Source organism: Bufo bufo, chromosome 2, assembly GCF_905171765.1.
Source record: "Bufo bufo chromosome 2, aBufBuf1.1, whole genome shotgun sequence".
Classification (NCBI taxonomy): Eukaryota; Metazoa; Chordata; class Amphibia; order Anura; family Bufonidae; genus Bufo; species Bufo bufo.
The window spans coordinates 508083201-508104887 of record NC_053390.1 but is presented as its reverse complement, the minus strand read 5'-3'; the positions used below and the strand labels follow the sequence as shown (position 1 = coordinate 508104887).

General features: G+C 43.8%; 1 protein-coding gene across 2 annotated transcripts in view; it reads left to right on the top strand.

The window, feature by feature from the left end:
• Positions 1-2260: 2260 nt before the first annotated feature.
• The window catches only part of LOC120989632 (GRAM domain-containing protein 2B-like), a 75030-nt gene continuing 55603 nt past the window's right edge, over positions 2261-21687 (top strand). For both annotated transcript variants that reach the window (XM_040417859.1, XM_040417857.1), the window contains exon 1: positions 2261-2445. In XM_040417859.1, coding sequence (XP_040273793.1) covers positions 2393-2445 — 53 coding nt within the window. In that variant the 5' untranslated portion in view covers positions 2261-2392. The remainder of the gene's footprint in view (positions 2446-21687) is intronic.

Here is a 21687-nt window from a genome sequence, read left to right as displayed (position 1 = left end):
ATAGAATGTGTCGGCAGATAAGAACCATTTGGCCCATCTAGTCTGCCCAATATACTGAGTACTATGGATAGCCCCTGGCCCTATCTTATATGAAGGATGGCCTTATGCCTATCCCATGCATGCTTAAACTCCTTCACTGGATTTGCAGCTACCACTTCTGCAGGAAGGCTATTCCATGCATCCACTACTCTCTCAGTAAAGTAATACTTCCTGATATTACTTTTAAACCTTTGCCCCTCTAATTTAAAACTATGTCCTCTTGTAGCAGTTTTTCTTCTTTTAAATATTCTCTCCTCTTTTACCTTGTTGATTCCCTTTATGTATTTAAAAGTTTCTATCATATCCCCTCTGTCTCGTCTTTCTTCCAAGCTATACATGTTAAGGTCCTTTAATCTTTCCTGGTAAGTTTTATACTGCAATCCATGTACCAGTTTAGTAGCTCTTCTCTAAACTCTCTCCAAAGTATCAATATCCTTCTGGAGATATGGTCTCCAGTACTGCGCACAATACTCCAAATGAGGTCTCACTAGTGCTCTGTAGAGCGGCATGAGCACCTCCATCATTCTACTGGTAATGCCTCTCCCTATACACCCAAGCATTCTGCTAGCATTTCCTGCTGCTCTATGACATTGTCTGCCAACCTTTTGGTTCAAAATATTTTTAAATTTGGCTATTCCCCACCCCTCTTGTAATTGTTCCGCTACTTGTGGGCTGCGCGGGCATGAGTTCAGTCACTTCGGTGGGTAATCCCGTCCTGCAGCGCGTGATCCCGCAAGACCCGCCGCTGTAGGTCACGGGTCTCGCGGGATCACGCGCCGAAGTGACTGAACTCATGCCCACGTAGCCCGCAAGTAGCAGATCAGTGGAACAAGTACAAGGTGGAGGGGACTGTTTCTAACAGAGGGTCACTAATGGACGCTGAGATTAGATCACCCCATAGGAAAGCATTGAATCAATGCTTTCGTATGGGGAAAAATCTGACCCTGGAGGTCATCATGCAGAGTGTGAGGACGTCCAGCGTCAGATACCGGACCAAAGGTCTGTTTTACTCCAGGAAGCCCTCAGGTGGCTGCCAGCCACTAGAGGCTGACTTATTGCTGGAACATAAACAATGCAGTTTCTCTAGAACATTGCAAAAGGGACACTGTACCCAGACCACTTCAATGAGCTGAAGTGGTCTGGGTGCCTTTTGTGTCGCTTTAACTTTGAAATCTTATTAAAGATTGTGTAGGGTGTGGCTGGAGGCGGGGCATGGAGGCGGGACAAGGGTGGGGCTTGCAGCAGAACATGGGTGGGGCCTGTAAGGGGGCCCTTGATTTATTTTGCCCGGGGCCCTGAGGGTTCTCAGTCCGCCCCTGGCCTTGCGATTACCAAGTGGTAATAACTTCGGCTCATAGGAGCTAATACATTCTAATACTGTACGGAGCGCTCACTCTGTGCAGAATTCAAACAAAGTTTTATGCGAATCGACTTCGGATGTTTAAAATTAACACTTTGGAAAAAAATAATTTTTTCTTTGCATCACCATATTCTTACCCCTATAACTTTTTATTTTGATGTGTATGGCTCATTTTTGCAAAGTGATCTTTACTTTTAATTTTGTGGCTTTGTGGTGTCAATAACTTTATCACTCTTTATAGAATTTTTTGTGGTTCATCGGGTAATTGAGGGTACATTTACACCGCCAGATAATCGCTAACAAGCATTCCTATGCATGCTCGTTAGCGATTATTTGCGGGATTCTCAGCCCATGCAAAAGGGCCCTTTACTTTCTTCTTTCTTCTCTGGTGAAAAAAACATATGGTAACTGCCAAGGCTATCCAGTAGCTACCTTATGCACTATGATAATAGTGAGCGTGATATTACCTTATTGTTTGCCAAGGTCACAGCATAATGTGCATCCATAAATAGTTATGAGAAAAATCCTCCCCATTCTCCAGCATTTAATATTGGTTCCTCTTTAAGGTACTATAACAAATGTGAGCCATCACTTTTTTTTTTATAAATAAAGATGATAACTAGAAGCCACTGGAGAACTCATCACTATTACCTTTTACCAGGTTTTCTATAGAGTTTAGAAGTTCAAGGACAAGACTATAATTTTATACAGCTTGTAAGTCGTCTTATCATTATTATAGGTATGCATTTTTCCGCTAACGCAATGGGTTCATGTGAGATTAATATTGGACTAGAAAAAGGGGAGTGAACAATGAGCTCTGGACTTTGCCCTAGCTGCTGACACTGGGAATCAGAGAGGAAGAAAGAGTGGAGCAGAATCGAGAGGAGGGAAATAGACAGAAATAAAAGGATACAGGCATAAGAAATAGCACAATTCAGGTGAAAAGAATTTCAAAATTACCAGTGAGGTTTAGACAACTCAAGAGAACTCTCCATGGACACTCCACTGCAACCAGCGGATAAGAATGTGCCATCTGCTCCTGCAGAGTAAGTGACTTTATGTATTGCTAAGCCATGTACTTCTTCCTGTGTTTTGTTATAAAAAAAAGAAAATATATAACTTTATGCCTTGATTTTATAGATGAAACTTATATATTACCATTATAAAAATTTTACTATTTACAAGTCCAATTTTCAAATTAATTTTCGATTTGCCTGCACGTTTAATACAGAACCTGGTAATGTAAATGTACTGCATAAAAAAGTCATTACAGTTAGAACATTTCTGGAAACCAGAAGAATACAGCCTTGTTCAAATCTGCGTTAGAGGCTCCATTTGGAGTGGAAATCGAACAGATCCTATTGTAGTCAATGGGGTCTGTTAGGCTCCGTTCCTGTCAGTTATGTGCCTGATCCAACACTTCCATTATTTGCATTGTTCTGCTCCTATAATGGAGCACAACAACAGAAATCATTAGCACCAGTGACAGCCATACCACTGCTATCCATTCTGTTTCCTGAGTTTGTCTAAATCAGGGATGCCCAACCTGTGGCCCTCCAGCTGTTTCAAAACTACAACTCCCAGAATGCCCTGTTAGCTGTAGGCTGTCCAGGCATGATGGAAGTTGTAGTTTTGGAACAGCTGGAGGGCCGCAGGTTGGCCACCCTTCGTTTAAATGATCTATATTGAAAACATATATTTTTTAAAGGAGCTGTCCTATATGTTGATATTGATGGTCTATCATTAGGATGGGATATTAGTATCTGATCAGTGGGGGTCTATCTCTAGGCACCTCCTCCGATCAGGGATGCTTTGGTGAGCGGTGAAGCCTCCTTACAGCTTACCAAGCAAGCGCTGTACATTGTATAGAGCCCAGGCCTGTTAACTTGAATGGGATTAAGCTGCGCCTAGGCTATGTGACCAAAAATGTAATGTCACTGGCCTAGGAAGAGGCTGCAGCACTTACTGGAGTGCCGTGACCTCTTTAAATACCTGATCAGTGGGAGTGTCTGGAGTATGAACCCCCACCAGTCGGATACTGATGACCTATCTATAGTATAGGCTAACAATATAATAATCTCGGACAACCCATTTAATGTTATCCATGGCCCATAAATCTCATAGGTTGCATTGGTTAACATCCACGACTCAAGCCCTAATGCAAAGCAGCTGAATACCTCCGCATTTAACTAGACCTTTCCTGTTACCATAAGAAATGATTTCATATGGAGTTCATTTGCGCATTTCTAACCATATATAATGAAGACCTGCTTGATTTGGGTAAACTGTGAGCTTTGAGTACATACTCAGAGCAGACTAGCTAATAGTTGAAAGAGAAATTGGATAACTGTGGTATTAAGAATTGCTGATAAATACTTTCTAAGGCTGGGTCTACACAGCGACGCGCAACATTCCATGCAATGTATTTTAATGGAGTCACAATGCGACAAGCTGCAAGACGTCTCAGTCCCCAAATCCATCCAAGTCAGGACTTTTAGCGACTGTCATGTCGCAGTAGCAGCATGTCGCATTGCTACACCACTGAAATGCATGACATGAAATATCACGCAATAAATGTTGCCGTGTAGCCCTAGCCTTATATAGTCAATACATAATTTTTTATATACAATACGAAAGTATACAGCCCTGACCCTCTTATTCTAGAAGCAGATAGGTTTTTTAAATTAAAAGTGGCAAGTCATTTCTTACATATTCTTTTAATTAAATGTGGTTTGCTTCTGTCACATGACAAATTATGACACATGAGAAAAAGGCACTGCTTAATCTGTGAACAAAGTCCAAACCTGACTAGTAATGATCGTAACATTCCTATTTATGTCCTCTGCACAGAAAACAAAGTGGGTATTTTAACCCCTTATGTAACGTGCCCATTTTTAGTTTTGCATTTTCATTTTTTTCTCCCAATGTTCCAATACCCATATCTTTTTTAACTTTCCATTCATATAGCCATATGAGGGCTTATTTTCTTACAGCATACGTTGTATTTTTTAAGGGCACCATTTAATTTAGTAAAAAAGCGAAAGGGTGGTCCCTCAGGGGAAAGGTGGTGCTGTCGCACATAACCCCGATACTGCTCGACAATGTAAACTACATGAAACGAAAGGGGGCAGCAACGTGTTTAAAACATAAAATTTTATGATGTTAGTAAAAAATCCCAGGAGCGGGAAAATGGACCCCTTACAAACATGAAACACAGACAGACAACAAAGGACCTGGAATGGGTGTAACATACCAGGTCACCTTTGATGTGGTCCCTAGCACAACCCCTAAACAAGTTGGAGTGGGTCTTACAGGACAAACCAAAGGTAGGTAAATGCAAGACCACAGATGTGTACTCAAAGATGCTCGTAGCACCCTACTAGGTCTAATAGCATGCCAGACAGGCAGAAAAAGGGTAGGTCTTACCGGGAGGAGGACAATCAAGACCGGCACACAGGTGCACATTCAGAGGTGATTCTTTAACTTGAGGAGGTCTTTGGGTAGACAGTCAACATAATAAGGGTGGGTCTCAAGGAGAGGATCTGTCCCTGTTGAGCCCTATTTGGCCTGTTGTACCCTGAAATAGCCTCCTAACACGGGGTCCTTGCCCCGCAAGGGGTAGCCCCGCCCGGAACCTAATCCTAAACTAATAACCCTAATTGGCCCTGCCAGAAGCAAAGTGTAGAGGCCAAGGGTAGAACATAAAATGTAGTGATGGATATAGAAAGCTAAGGTAGTGATATATTCACGTGTCCCTACGCGTTTCATATACAAATATATCTAAAGGGAGATACCTGTAACTATGAAGACCCCATAAATCATCAGGGGACAAAGGTCTTAAAATGAGATACCCCCAGGGCCGTTTCTAGGGGCGGGCGGGCCGGGCAGCCGCCCGGGGCGCTGTCAGAAGGGGGGCGCGCAGGCAGGGGCGCCCTCTTGTCGTTTCTCTGCCGTGCGCCCCGGCTCCCTCCCTCTGAGATCTCGCCTGCCCTGCGACCTGCGCCCGAGTGCCGAGTCCTCTCACTCTTCAGACAGTGTACATGCGGGCGGCACTTACTGACGTCACGCTCCTCCTCCTCCCACTAGGCGGCGCAGGCGCGTGACGTACAGTGAGTGAGTGCGCTCCGCACTGCCTGCCTCTTACCGCCCGCCCTGAGCCCCTGAGCAGTGCTGAAGGTGAAAAGAAGCCTGCTGTGAGGCGAGTGATGGTCTGGGGGGGAAAGCATTAATTACAATTGGGGGGGCATTAATTACAATGGGGGGCGGGGGCCACTGTGGGAGACATGAAAATGGGGGCCACTGTCACTGTGGGGGACATTAAGTTTAATAAGGATCACTATGGACATTATTTAGAATGGAGGCTGCTGTGGGTGTCATTATAACTATAATGTCTGATAGACCTAGTCCTGAGTTATATTACCCTGCCCATGCCCTGTATAATAATGTACCCATCCCTGATACCCCTTAGTTATATTACCCCGCTGGGGTAATATAACTAAGCGGTATCAGGGTAGATTATTATACAGGGCAGGGTAATATAACTCAGGACTAGGCCTATCAGACATTATACAGTTATAATGACACCCACAGCAGCCTCAATTCTAAATAATGTCCATAGTGATCCTTATTAAAAATAATGTCCCCCCACAGGCAGGCTCTGCAGGCGTCGGCGCTCACTCACTGTACGTCTTGCGGCGCGTGACGTACAGTAGTGAGGTGAGCACCGCCGCCTGCAGAGCCTGCCTGTTACCGCCCGCCTGGAGCAGTGCTGAGAAAGAAGCCTGCTGTGAGTGAGAGCCTGAGTCTGTGGGACAGTGCATCACTGGGTGCGTCACTGTGACCGTCCGTGCAATGTGGTTACACATTTTTTACAATGGGGAGACACTTATTTCATCGAGCAGTTTTGAGGGGGGGGGGGAGTTTTTTTGACACTCGCCCTGAGAGAAATTTTACCTAGAAACTGCACTGGATACCCCCACTCCTGAAACAGCTATGAGATAAGGTGTAGCTGGGCGGAAGGGGGGAAAAGATATGTTGCCACAGACCGTACAGGGCATATTGCCCTATTCCACATTGACACCTAAAAAATGGAAACACCAAAATAGAATCCTGTCAGGGCAATGGTCTAGCTAGCTGTAGACCCTGTCAGACCCACTCCAACTTGTTTAGGGGTGGTGCTAGGGACCACATCAAAGGTGACCTGGTATGTTACACGCATTCCAGGTCCTTTGTTGTCTGTCTGTGATTCATGTTTGTAAGGGGTCCATTTTTCCGCTCCTGGGATTTTTTACTGACACCATTTAATTTTTCATGCCTGTCATTGGAAAATGGCAAAAAAAAAATAATCTTTGTGGGGTTAAATTGGAAAAAAAAACACAATTCTGCCAAGATGGTTGGGGGTTTGTCATCATGGCGTACACTGTGCGCTAAAACTGACATGACATGCTTTTTCTGCCGCTCAATATGAATACGGTGATACCAAACTTGTATTTTTTTTTACTACTTTTGAAAAAATAAAACCCTTTCAAAAAATTCTAAATTTTCTTTGCATCGCTATTTTCTGTTCACAGAGCTGTATGAGGGCTTGTTTTTTGTGGGAGGAGCTGTAGTTTTTACTGGTCCCATTTTTGTGTTACATGCGACTTTTTGATCAGTAATAATTTTTTGGGAGGGGAAAAGGTGACTAAAAAATTGCAAATTGTGTGGTTTTCACTGCACAGGAAATTTAAAAAAATATTTCAATAGTTCAGACATTTTTGGACGCAGTGATACCTGATATGTTTATTTTTTTGTTGTTTATGTATTTATATACAGTACAGACCAAAAGTTTGGACACACCTTCTCATTCAAAGAGTTTTCTTTATTTTCATGACTATGAAAATTGTAGATTCACACTGAAGGCATCAAAACTATGAATTAACTCATGTGGAATTATATACATAACAAACAAGTGTGAAACAACTGAAAATATGTCATATTCCAGGTTCTTCAAAGTAGCCACCTTTTGCTTTGATTACTGCTTTGTACACTCTTGGCATTCTCTTGATGAGCTTCAAGAGGTAGTCCCCTGAAATGGTCTTCCAACAGTCTTGAAGGAGTTCCCAGAGATGCTTAGCACTTGTTGGCCCTTTTGCCTTCACTCTGCGGTCCAGCATACAGTGCAGTACTGCCGGCAAGGGACCAATCAGAGTGGCCCCTTGCCGGCAATCGATCCGATTGGTTAGTCTGTGCAGACTAACCAATCGAATCGAGGCAGTGTTAAAATGCCGGTTTCAGGCTCTGATCTGTGCTCTGCTGTCACGAGGGTGTCGAGGACCACGCCTGACTCCGTTATACCCGGGGTCAGGAAGTCGCAGCGGTTGGCTGCACGCTCTATTTAAGATAGGGCTGTTTTCCTTATGGTAGCTTTCTGGGTTTGCTTAGCAAACCCTTTTGGCTCACTCAGGGATCCGTAGCTCCTTCTCCTCAGCTGTTCCTTGTCCAGCACTCCCAGACCTCCTTATATTTCTCTCTCACACTTCTCTGGTTGCCAGAGATAGAGCTTCCTGCCTGGACATCTATTCTGACCTTCTGGAGCTGTGTTGCTGCGTTCGCTCGTGGTTGGTCCAGTACGCTACCCTCCAGATCCCTGTTGGACCTTTTTGGTTTATTGTGGTCGCCCACCTGGGTGTATGTGTTTGTATGTTTTGTCTGTCCTCTCCCTGGTGTTTCCCTCTTAGTGATAGTGGTGTGGACTAGCGATCCCACCGGCCTGTTCACTATCCAGGGCTCATATTAGGGAAAGCCAGGGTTTAGGCACGCGTTAGGGGTCACCACCGAGTTAGGGGTCACCACCTTTCCCTCTCCCTTGGGCAGGGCTTTCCCTGTTTTCCTCCCTGTGCGTGTCGTCGGTCATTACATTATCTCTGGCTATTATTTTGTGTAGGTAAAAAAATTTTTAAAAAAAAATAATTTTTTTTTTTTTTACCTACTTAGAATCCAGTATGGATCAAATTGCTGCTCTGTCCAAACAATTTCATGGCCTGTCTTTGGAGGTGGTAGGATTGAAGGCGTCGGTCCTCCAGCAACAGCAGCAATTACAACTGACTGCAAGCCCAGCGGTTGCTACTGGTAACCAGGTTGTTGCGGAACCCAAGGTCCCTCTCCCTGACAGATTTTCTGGGGGAAGGGACAAGTTTTTGACATTCCGTGAGGCCTGTAAGTTATATTTTAAACTGCGCCCTTACTCCTCTGGTAATGAAGATCAGCGGGTGGGGGTTGTTATTTCCCTGCTGCAGGGGGATCCGCAGTCCTGGGCGTTCTCTTTACCTACTGATTCCCAGGCTCTTCGGTCAGTGGATGAGTTTTTCGGGGCCTTGGGTCTCATATATGATGACCCTGACCGAGTCGCCCTGGCTGAATCAAGATTACGGAGACTCTTACAAGGAGAGCGGCCGGTAGAGGAGTATTGCTCTGAATTCCGTAGGTGGGCTACGGATACCCAATGGAACGACCCGGCTCTCAGGAGTCAGTTCTGCTCTGGGTTATCCGAAAGGGTTAAGGATGCGCTTGCATTATATGAGACCCCCTTTTCCCTTGATGCGGTTATGTCCCTTTCTATCCGAATAGATAGACGCCTTAGGGTCAGGTTGAAAAAACCGGAGCAATTGGTAACCCCTCCCAAGCAGCAGTTAGTCTGTACGGACTTAGACGAGCCTATGCAGCTAGGAGGAACTACTCGTCAGGTCCGTCCTCCTGAGGCTCGCCGTAGGCGTGGGGTTTGTTTTTTTTTGTGGGGAGAGGGGTCATTTCATTAATGTCTGTCCTTCTTTCCTCAGAAACAAAAGACCGTCGGAAAAACTACTAACCCCAGGCTGTGTGGAGGATGTCAGCCGGGGGGTATACGTTTCCTCCATACGTACATCGCAATTTGTGTTGCCAGCGGTTATTATTTTTGGTGATAAGACGGAGACTATTTCTTTCTTTCTAGACAGTGGAGCAGGGGTAAATTTGATAGATGCCCATTTTGCCCGCACTTTGGGTTTGTCTCTCTGTACTTTACAGAGACCCATTCCCATATTCGCTATTGATTCTGCTCCCCTGTCTCAGAGAAACCTCACGCACATTGTTCATAATTTACACCTTCGGGTAGGGGACCACCATAACGAGATGCTTTCAGGTTATGTTCTGGAGGGGCTTCCCACTCCGGTAGTGCTGGGTCTTCCCTGGTTGGTAGCGCACAATCCAGTGGTGGATTGGCAGGCCAGGGAGATATTGGAGTGGAGTGAGCAGTGCAGAGAAAATTGCTTAAATAGCAATTGCTTAGTCGCCTCCATAACTACCCTACCTACATTTATTTCGGACTTTGAGGATGTTTTTTCTAAAAAGGGTTGTCAGAAGTTACCACCTCATCGTCCTTATGATTGCCCGGTTAACCTTATTCCCGGCGCAAAATTACCCAAGACCAGGTTATATAATCTTTCGGGTCCAGAGAGACAAGCCATGAAAGATTATATCTCCGAGAGCTTGGCTAAGGGACACATCAGACCCTCTTCTTCACCCGTGGCTGCAGGGTTTTTCTTCGTTAAAAAGAAAGATGGGGGCCTGCGTCCTTGCTTAGATTTTCGCGAATTAAATCAGATAACCATCCGAGACCCATACCCTCTTCCTCTCATTCTTGACCTGTTTAATCAGATTGCGGGTGCTAGGTGGTTCTCCAAACTTGATCTTAGGGGTGCCTACAATCTGATTCGTATTAAGGAGGGGGATGAGTGGAAGACAGCGTTTAACACCCCTGAGGGGCATTATGAAAATCTAGTTATGCCTTTCGGTCTGACCAATGCTCCTGCCGTCTTTCAACATTTCGTTAATGACATTTTTAGTCATCTAATCGGCAGGTTTGTGGTAATATACCTAGATGATATTTTAATTTATTCGTCTGATCTGAAAACACATGAGGTGCATGTTAGACAAGTACTGCAGGTCCTACGGACGAATGAATTATATGCTAAAATTGAAAAATGTGTCTCCGCCGTTCAGGAGATACAATTCCTGGGTTATTTTTTATTTGCGTCAGGTTTCCGTATGGATCCTAGGAAGGTCCAGGCAATTTTAGATTGGGATCTTCCTGAGAACCTCAAAGCACTACAACGGTTCTTGGGCTTCGCGAATTTCTATAGGAAATTCATTAAAAATTATTCACTTATTGTAAAACCGCTTACTGACATGACTAGGAAGGGGACTGATTTTTCTAAATGGTCTGACGCCGCTAAAGTTGCTTTTTCCTCTCTAAAAGAGAGGTTTACCTCAGCACCTGTACTGGTCCAACCTGATGTCTCTCAGCCTTTTATTGTTGAAGTCGATGCGTCAGAGGTGGGAGTGGGGGCGGTGCTGTCTCAGGGTCCGTCTCCTGGCAAATGGCGTCCTTGTGCTTTCTTTTCTAAAAAACTATCTGCAGCAGAAAAGAACTACGATATTGGCAATAGGGAACTATTAGCTATTAAACTTGCGTTTGAGGAGTGGCGTCATTTCTTAGAGGGGGCAGTCCACCCCGTCACTGTGATTACGGACCACAAAAATCTTCTGTACCTCGAATCAGCTAAGCGTCTCACCCCTAGACAGGCTAGGTGGTCGCTATTTTTTACCAGGTTTAACTTTGTGATTACCTATCGTCCTGGGGCAAAGAACACCAAGGCTGATGCACTATCTCGTTGTTTCCCTAGAGGGGGTAATGTGAGTGATCCGGTACCCATTGTTCAAAGAGGAGTGGTTGTTTCTGCGGTACACTCTGTTTTGGAGGGGAAGGTGTTAGAGGCCCAGGGGGACGCCCCGGTCTCTTGCCCCTCAGAGAAATTGTTTGTACCGTTGAACTTACGTTTCGAATTATTAAAGGAACATCTTAATTCGGCACTTGCTGGGCACCCGGGTAGTAAAGCAACCTTGGAACTATTGTCTCGTCGTTTTTGGTGGCCAAGGTTGCGTCAGGATGTATTGGATTTTGTGTCTTCTTGTTCTACCTGTGCGCGCGCAAAAGTTTCACATACACGTCCTGCAGGGTTTCTATTACCACTCGTCATTCCCAATAGACCGTGGACACATCTGTCAATGGATTTTATCACTGACTTACCTTTGTCTGCGGGTAAAACAGTTATTTTGGTAGTAGTGGACAGGTTTAGCAAAATGGTACACTTCATTGCGTTACCCGCACTACCTAATGCTAAGACTCTTGCTCAGGTATTCGTCAGTGAAATCGTGAAGCTTCACGGGGTCCCCTCCGATGTTGTTTCGGATCGGGGTACCCAGTTTATTTCTAAATTTTGGAAAGCTTTTTGTTCTCGTTTGGGGGTACACTTGTCCTTTTCCTCTGCTTTCCATCCTCAGTCGAATGGACAGACTGAGCGTACCAACCAAAACCTTGAGACATATCTAAGATGTTTTGTGTCTGAAAACCAAGAGTTGTGGTCATCATATTTACCGTTAGCTGAGTTTGCCATAAATAATCGTCGTCAGGAATCCACTGGCAAGTCACCATTTCTTGGTGCATATGGTTTTCATCCCCAATTCTGTACTTTCAAAGAGGGGGGGTCTTCTGGGGTTCCCGAAGAGGAACGGTTTTCGTCATCTCTTTCATCGGTATGGCAGAAGGTGCAAGCTAACTTGAAAAATATGGGAGGTAAATACAAATGCATGGCTGATAAGAGACGGTCGCCAGGTCCGGACCTAGGAGTGAATGAGTATGTGTGGTTGTCTACTAGGAATATTAAATTGAAGGTTCCCTCTTGGAAACTGGGTCCTAGGTTTATTGGCCCTTAAAAAATTGTAGCCATCTTCAACCCTGTGGCTTTTCGCCTGGAGTTACCTCAGACTTTTAAAATTCATAATGTTTTTCATAAGTCGTTACTCAAAAAATATGTTCCACCTCTAGAACCATCACCGCTGCCACCCCCTCCTGTTGTCGTGGATGGTAACCTAGAATTTCAGATATCCAAAATTGTTAATTCTCGTCGGGTCCGCCGCTCTCTTCAATATCTGGTGCATTGGAGAGGTTACGGTCCCGAGGAAAGAATGTGGGTTCCTGCGTCTGAGGTAAACGCCGACAGGTTAGTTCGGGTTTTTCATGTCTCTCATCCTGAGAGACCTGGTCCTGAGTGTCCGGAGGCCCCTCGTAGAGAGGGGGGTACTGTCACGAGGGTGTCGAGGACCACGCCTGACTCCGTTATACCCGGGGTCAGGAAGTCGCAGCGGTTGGCTGCACGCTCTATTTAAGATAGGGCTGTTTTCCTTATGGTAGCTTTCTGGGTTTGCTTAGCAAACCCTTTTGGCTCACTCAGGGATCCGTAGCTCCTTCTCCTCAGCTGTTCCTTGTCCAGCACTCCCAGACCTCCTTATGTTTCTCTCTCACACTTCTCTGGTTGCCAGAGATAGAGCTTCCTGCCTGGACATCTATTCTGACCTTCTGGAGCTGTGTTGCTGCGTTCGCTGGTAGTTGGTCCAGTACGCTACCCTCCAGATCCCTGTTGGACCTTTTTGGTTTATTGTGGTCGCCCACCTGGGTGTATGTGTTTGTATGTTTTGTCTGTCCTCTCCCTGGTGTTTCCCTCTTAGTGATAGTGGTGTGGACTAGCGATCCCACCGGCCTGTTCACTATCCAGGGCTCATATTAGGGAAAGCCAGGGTTTAGGCACGCGATCGCCGCACGGGTGAGGAACCCGTCTAGGGACGTCAGGGCAGTCAGGTGCCAGCCGCAAGGTGAGTTAGGGGTCACCACCTTTCCCTCTCCCTTGGGCAGGGCTTTCCCTGTTTTCCTCCCTGTGCGTGTCGTCGGTCATTACATCTGCAGATCAGAGCCTGAAATCAGGTAATGTGTCCTGAAGCCCCCGATCTGTGCCCCCTTCTTGAAGCCCCCGATCTGTTCCCCCTTCTTGTCCTTGTCCTTCTTCTTATCCTGCCCTCGATGCGGTCCGCCCTCTCCTGCCCCGATCTGTAATTTGTAAAATGCTGCCCCCACTCCCCCCTTTCCAGCGCTGCCCCCGATCGGTCCCCCTTCTGTGTGTAATGGCGGCGGCTCCATTCCTGAGCCGCCGCCATCAGCAGCGTGTGTCAGCTGTATGCTGACACTGCTGTAACCCCATAGATGCCGCAGTAGCGGCATCCATGGGGTTAATAGAGGGAGGGGGCTCCCTCTCTCAACCATCAGGGCTGCTGCGATCGCTTTGCAAAGGCGTCCGGTTGCCATGGCATAGGCGTCCGGTGCTGCCACCTACAGGGCATCTGATTGTATTATACTTTGCAATGCAAGAGCATTGCAAAGTATAGTACAACCATCAGCCCCACTGGATCTTCAAGATCCAAGAGGGAACTGATAAAAAAAATTCAAATAATAAAAGTAAAAATAAATAAATAAAAATGTAAAAAATAAATTGCCTTTATCTATAAAAAAAACAAAAACAAAAAAAACACACATATTAGATGTCACCGCGTCCGTAACGACCATCTCTATAAATATATCACATCATCAACCCCGTCCAATAAACACCATAAAAAATAAAATATAAAAACGGTGTAAAAGAATAAGCCATTTTTGTCACCTTACATCACAAAAAGTGCAACACCAAGCGATCAAAAAGGCGTATATACCCCAAAATAGTACCAATTAAACTGTTACCTCATCCCGCAAAAAATGAGCTCATATTTAAGACAATCGCCCAAAAAAAAAAAAAGCTATGGCTCTCAGACTATGGAGACACTAAAACATCATTTTTTTGGTTTCAGAAATGCTATTATTGTGTAAAACTTAAATAAATAAGAAAAAGTAGACATATTGGGTATTGCCACGTCCGTAACGATCTGCTCTATAAAACTGTCACATGACCTAACCCCTCAGATGAACGCTGTAAAAAAAATAAAAAAAATAAAAAAACGTTCCAAAACAGCCAATTTTTTTGCCACCTTGCCCCATAAAGTGTAATAATGAATGATCAAAAAATCATATGTACCCAAAAATAGTACCAATAAAAACCTCAACTCTTTCTGCAAAAAACGAGCCCCTGCACAAGACGATCGGTAGAAAAATAAAAAACATATGGCGTTCAGAAAACCAATCCAGCAAAATCTGCCTTCCAAAAACCATACGGTGTTCCTTTCCTTCTGCGCCCTGCCGTGCGCCCTTACATCAGTTTACGACCACATGTGGGGTGTTTCTGTAAACCCCAGAATCAGAGTAATAAATATTGAGTTTTGTTTGGCTGTTAACCCTTAATGTGTTAAAGAAAAAAATGTAATAAAATAGAAAATCTGCAAAAAAAGTGAAATTTTGAAATTTCATCTACATTTTCCTTTTTGGTAAATTTGGGATTTTTTCATAAATAAAGGTGATATATATTGACTCAAATTTATGACTGTCATGAAGTACAATGTGTCACGAGAAAACAATCTCAGAGTAGCTTGGATAAGTAAAAGTGTTTCAAAGCTATTACCACATAAAAAGACGCATGTCAGATTTGTAAATTTTGACCTGGACACTGGGGCATCAATGACCTTTGGTCATGAAAGGGTTAAAGAGATTTGTTTCAACATTTGCTGGATGTATTGGTCCCAAGCAGTCCTCTGCAGTCCAATCCCTGTACTTCATGCAGAATGTCTGTCCCTGATGTTTTTCAGCTTCTTTGCTGCCTTTGTGGACATCAAGCGACCATATTTTTGCTTTGCATCCAATCCTCAGTTTTTGCGGATTGGATACTGACCCATTCATTTCAATGTGGATGCATTTCAATGTATGTCCGTTCCGCAGCCCTGCAAACAAGATAGAATAGGAATTGTTAGGACCCATTCACACAACCGTATTTTTCCTCTGCATCTGATCCACATTTTTTGAAGATCAGGGGCCTGATGGGATACACCCAAAGCTATTAAAAGAGCTCAGCGTTGAACTAGCAAAACCATTAACAGATTTATTTAACCAATCGCTGGCAACAGGAGTCGTCCCAGAAGATTGGAAATTAGCAAATGTTGTGCCCATTCACAAGAAAGGTAGTAGGGAGGAATCGGGCAACTATAGGCCAGTAAGCCTGACATCAATAGTGGGGAAATTAATGGAAACCATACTTAAGGAGAGGATTGTGGAACATCTAAAATCCCATGGATTGAAAGATGAAAAACAGCATGGGTTTACTTCAGGGAGATCATGTCAAACTAATCTTATTGATTTTTTCGATTGGGTGACTAAAATAATAGATGGAGGAGGTGCAGTAGACATCACTTATCTAGACTTTAGTAAGGCTTTTGATACTGTCCCACATAGAAAGCTTATCAATAAAGTGCAGTCTTTGGGCTTGGACTCCCATATTGATGAATGGATTAGGCAGTGGCTGAGGGACAGGCAACAGAGGGTTGTAGTCAATGGAGTATATTCAGACCAAGGTCTTGTTACCAGTGGGGTACCTCAGGGATCTGTTCTGGGACCCATATTGTTTAATATCTTTATCAGCGAAATTGCAGAAGGCCTCGATGGTAAGGTGTGTCTTTTTGCTGATGACACAAAGATTTGTAACAGGGTTGATTTTCCTGGAGGGATACACCAAATGGAAAAGGACTTAGGAAAACTAGAGGAATGGTCAAAAATATGGCAACTAAAATTTAATGTTGATAAGTGCAAGATAATGCACCTGGGACGTAAAAACCCAAGAGCAGAATATAAAATCAGTGATACAGTCCTAACCTCAGTATCTGAGGAAAGGGATTTAGGGGTCATTATTTCAGAAGACTTAAAGGTAGGCAGACAATGTCATAGAGCAGCAGGAAATGCTAGCAGAATGCTTGGGTGTATAGGGAGAGGAATTACCAGTAGAAAGAGGGAGGTGCTCATGCCGCTCTACAGAGCACTAGTGAGACCTCATTTGGAGTATTGTGCTCAGTACTGGAGACCATATCTCCAGAAGGATATTGATACTTTGGAGAGAGTTCAGAGAAGAGCTACTAAACTGGTACATGGATTGCAGGATAAAACTTACCAGGAAAGATTAAAGGACCTTAACATGTACACCCTGTACAGAATTATTAGGCAAATGAGTATTTTGACCACATCATCCTCTTTATGCATGTTGTCTTACTCCAAGCTGTATAGGCTCGAAAGCCTACTACCAATTAAGCATATTAGGTGATGTGCATCTCTGTAATGAGAAGGGGTGTGGTCTAATGACATCAACACCCTATATCAGGTGTGCATAATTATTAGGCAACTTTCTTTCCTTTGGCAAAATGGGTCAAAAGAAGGACTTGAGAGGCTCAGAAAAGTCAAAAATAGTGAGATATCTTGCAGAGGGATGCAGCACTCTTAAAATTGCAAAGCTTCTGAAGCGTGATCATCGAACAATCAAGCGTTTCATTCAAAATAGTCAACAGGGTCGCAAGAAGCTTGTGGAAAAACCAAGGCTCAAAATAACTGCCCATGAACTGAGAAATGTCAAGCGTGCAGCTGCCAAGATGCCACTTGCCACCAGTTTGGCCATATTTCAGAGCTGCAACATCACTGGAGTGCCCAAAAGCACAAGGTGTGCAATACTCAGAGACATGGCCAAGGTAAGAAAGGCTGAAAGACGACCACCACTGAACAAGACACACAAGCTGAAACGTCAAGACTGGGCCAAGAAATATCTCAAGACTGATTTTTCTAAGGTTTTATGGACTGATGAAATGAGAGTGAGTCTTGATGGGCCAGATGGATGGGCCCGTGGCTGGATTGGTAAAGGGCAGAGAGCTCCAGTCCGACTCAGACGCCAGCAAGGTGGAGGTGGAGTACTGGTTTGGGCTGGTATCATCAAAGATGAGCTTGTGGGGCCTTTTCGGGTTGAGGATGGAGTCAAGCTCAACTCCCAGTCCTACTGCTAGTTTCTGGAAGACACCTTCTTCAAGCAGTGGTACAGGAAGAAGTCTGCATCCTTCAAGAAAAACATGATTTTCATGCAGGACAATGCTCCATCACACGCGTTCAAGTACTCCACAGCGTGGCTGGCAAGAAAGGGTATAAAAGAAGAAAATCTAATGACATGGCCTCCTTGTTCACCTGATCTGAACCCCATTGAGAACCTGTGGTCCATCATCAAATGTGAGATTTACAAGGAGGGAAAACAGTACACCTCTCTGAACAGTGTCTGGGAGGCTGTGGTTGCTGCTGCACGCAATGTTGATGGTGAACAGATCAAAACACTGACAGAATCCATGGATGGCAGGCTTTTGAGTGTCCTTGCAAAGAAAGGTGGCTATATTGGTCACTGATTTGTTTTTGTTTTGTTTTTGAATGTCAGAAATGTATATTTGTGAATGTTGAGATGTATATTGGTTTCACTGGTAAAAATAAATAATTAAAATGGGTATATATTTGTTTTTTGTTAAGTTGCCTAATAATTATGCACAGTAATAGTCACCTGCACACACAGATATCCCCCTAAAATAGCTAAAACTAAAAACAAACTAAAAACTACTTCCAAAAATATTCAGCTTTGATATTAATGAGTTTTTTGGGTTCATTGAGAACATGGTTGTTGTTCAATAATAAAATTAATCCTCAAAAATACAACTTGCCTAATAATTCTGCACTCCCTGTATAGCTTGGAAGAAAGACGAGACAGAGGGGATATGATAGAAACTTTTAAATACATAAAGGGAATCAACAAGGTAAAAGAGGAGAGAATATTTAAAAGAAGAAAAACTGCTACAAGAGGACATAGTTTTAAATTAGAGGGGCAAAGGTTTAAAAGTAATATCAGGAAATATTACTTTACTGAGAGAGTAGTGGATGCATGGAATAGCCTTCCTGCAGAAGTGGTAGCTGCAAATACAGTGGAGGAGTTTAAGCATGCATGGGATAGGCATAAGGCCATCCTTCATATAAGATAGGGCCAGGGGCTATCCATAGTATTTAGTATATTGGGCAGACTGGATGGGCCAAATGGTTCTTATCTGCCGACACATTCTATGTTTCTATGTTTCTATGTAAGATCAGATGCAGACCTATTCATTTAAATGCGGTCGAAAAAAATGCGGAAAGCACACCGTGTGCTGTCCACACCTGTATGTCCGTTCCACAGCCCTGCAAAAAAGATAGAACGCTGCTGACAAAAACAGGCATTGTAACAATGGGTCCGCAAAAAAAAAAAAGAGGGATGCAACAAGGATGTCGCATGGACATAATCTGTATTTTTTTAGGAATACAAAATGCATCCGGTCATGTGAATGCACCATCACTGTGTGTACAGATGCACTCACACCTGCCTGCTGCCATTCCTGAACACACTCTACACTGGTTGTGATTCAATCCCATAGCTGAATCCTTGGACTTGTTGGGATTTCTTGGGTGCCCTAAAATTTTTCTCACAGCAAATCATTTAAATTCTTTATGATCTGATAAATAGTTAATTTAGGGTTCATGTACATGAGTGTAAGGGCCCAGTTCCCATGCTGTGGACTGCAAATAGCGGTCCGCAGTGTATAGGCACCGGCTGTGTGTACTCCGTTAAGTTACGGCCAAATATAGAACATGGAACCGAAAGTTGAAGTCCTATATTAGGTCGTTTCCTGCGGATTGTGGACCCACTCAAGTCAAAGGGTCCGCACCACAGAGTACATACAGCCAGTGCCCATATATTGCGGACCAGCCGTTTACGGTCCGTAATACGGGCACTGAGCCAGTATGGTTGTGTGCTTGAGCCCTTAAGTGCAATCTTACAAGCGGCAAAGTATTTGCCTGTAAAGCCCTTTTGATGCAAAGCAATGATGACTTCACATGGTTAACAGAATTCCAGCACCATCCCCTTTTTAAAGGAAATGTGTCACCTAAAAAGTTATCTGCCAGTGAAAACCAGATAGCAACACATATATCTTTTTTCTAATCTGTTTTTATGTTCTGATTGCACATTCTGTTTACTGAACATGATTATGGGGGCGGCCATCTTGTCTGAGCTGTACTTAACAATGATCTATGGGAAAGTTTTCTGGGCATGCCCAGTGACCTGTGCGGAGGACATTGTACAAGAAAAGAATAAATAAGCTTTGACGAACAATGTTGAATCCTGGCTTATCTATACACAGAGGTGATATTATTACAGGCAGAATTAGAGTGACAGATAAACAGGTAACTGCAGTAAAGTGATCTGTACAGACCAAGAAGTTGTGCCTATTATTAGGCTTAGTGGCCAGTCTAAAAACTGCAGAATTTTATGTTTTTTGTTTAAATATAGATATTGACATGGAAAATAAAAAATAACATCATCATAAGTTCTTTAAAAATATTTTAAACAGTGAGAGGCTGCCGGAATAAATGTCGGACATGTCGTAGTTTTATTCCGGCAGCCTCTCGCCATGCGCTGCCGTGCCTCGTCGGGTGAACAGCCTGACGGATCCGTCCTGCCGCTAGTGACCGCGTGACTCCGGACTGCCGCTCCGTCCCCATTGACTATAATGGGGGCGGGGGTGGAGCGGCAGTCCGGAGGCACACGGTCACTAGTGGCAGGACGGATCCGTCAGGCTGTTCACCCGACGGAACAGCTAGTGTGAAAGTAGCCTAAGTCATTTTCTGATAAAACATTCCCTTTAAAACAACCTGCTCTTCTATCTCAGTCAGCATGACAGAGTGATATTAGTTGCCTTGTCCTTCTCTAACGAGAAGATCACTAAAAGGATGTTAGCAGGTCATCTTCTGGTAGGGCTAAAATGCAGTGGAAATGGGTGTTTGTGATTAAGTAAATTTTTTATAAGAAGGAATGACTTTTCAATTAATTGCAATTCATTTGATCAGTCTTCATCAGATTAATCTAGAGCTAATGCAAATTGCCACCCTGAAAACTGAAGGAGCAAACTTAGTGAAAACCAAAATTTGTGTCAGTCTCAAGACTTTTGCCAATGACTGTACAAAACAGAGCCATAATATGGCCATGTGCATTCCTAACCCTTCAAACCACTGATCCACACTCCAGCCACACGTAGCTCATGAAATGGACGATTATCAGGGACGGGTTTCTAAGTGCTCAGGAGTTACCATATATACAGAACTACTGCACTGCATCATTTACAATTGAAAGCATGCTGAACTCCAAAGGGTTAATAAACACAGGTATAAATTCAGAAGATGATTGTCAACCACTGATTACTTATTTTTTTTAACAGAGTTGTACTGTAGCATTTATGTAACACTCCCAGAGGAGACTTACAGGTTCAGTACGTGCTGTCTGCACAGAGGTTAAATAACCGGCTCCGTCATATGTAGCATTGTGGGTCTGTTACCTCTCCTGTCATTCGGAGACAAAGGAGGAGAGCAGAGTTGACAATGTTCTACTGTAGATTCTACCAGACTAAAAGGAATTTGTTATTTTTGCAGAGACTAAAGGCAGCATTACTGGCAGACTTTGTGTAACTTCATACATAGGCTAATTTGAGGTCCGGGAAACACACTCCATGTGATGGCTCCTCTGATCCAAACTCACAGCATCATATTGATTAATAAAGCCTCATTCACCCGTCGGTGTTTCACGGACGTGTGCTGCACTGTTCCCCACGGACAGCACACGTCTTATTCATTTTAATGTGTGTATTCAGACATCAGTGTTTAAGCACGGTCCGTGGATTCGTGTTTTTAGCACGGATGCATGCTCTATTTTGTCCGTGTTCACGGATCCATCACGCCCATTATAGTCTATGGGTCAGTGAAGACCACAGATGCCATTCGTGTTGCATTCGTGTTTCACGGATCATTAAGAAGATATGCTTTGAAAGTTATTTTTCAGCTGTTCAGTGTCAGTGAAACACGGATGCAACACAGACAGCAAAAAACGGATCCTTCACGGACAGCTTCACGGATACATCACTGACCATCTGCTCATGGATTTCAGCATGAACACGGACGTGTTAATGAGGCTTAATGCTGTGAGTTCCTGCCTAACTGTGGGTCAACTGCACTGTACTCACATAATGTTGATAGGCAGGAACTCACAGCATCATAAATCATTATGAATCTGTGAGTTCAGGGCAGAGGAACAATGTTCAATCCAGGAAATGTTGCTATAACATGGAGTGTGTTTCCCGGACCAAACACGCCTGTGTGAAATTAGCCATACTCACTAAAACAATGATTAATAAATAACTTAATATATTCCTTTAAAATTATATAATGACATTTATAATGCACTAGCAGGATGACCCAGCTCTGCACAGGTATATTTCTACTATTTCATTTAATGTTTGTGTGTGAGGTTAAATGAGTACTCCCCATGACTGTGACCTCTACAGCACCTCCCCCCTAAATAGTGACCTCCACAGCA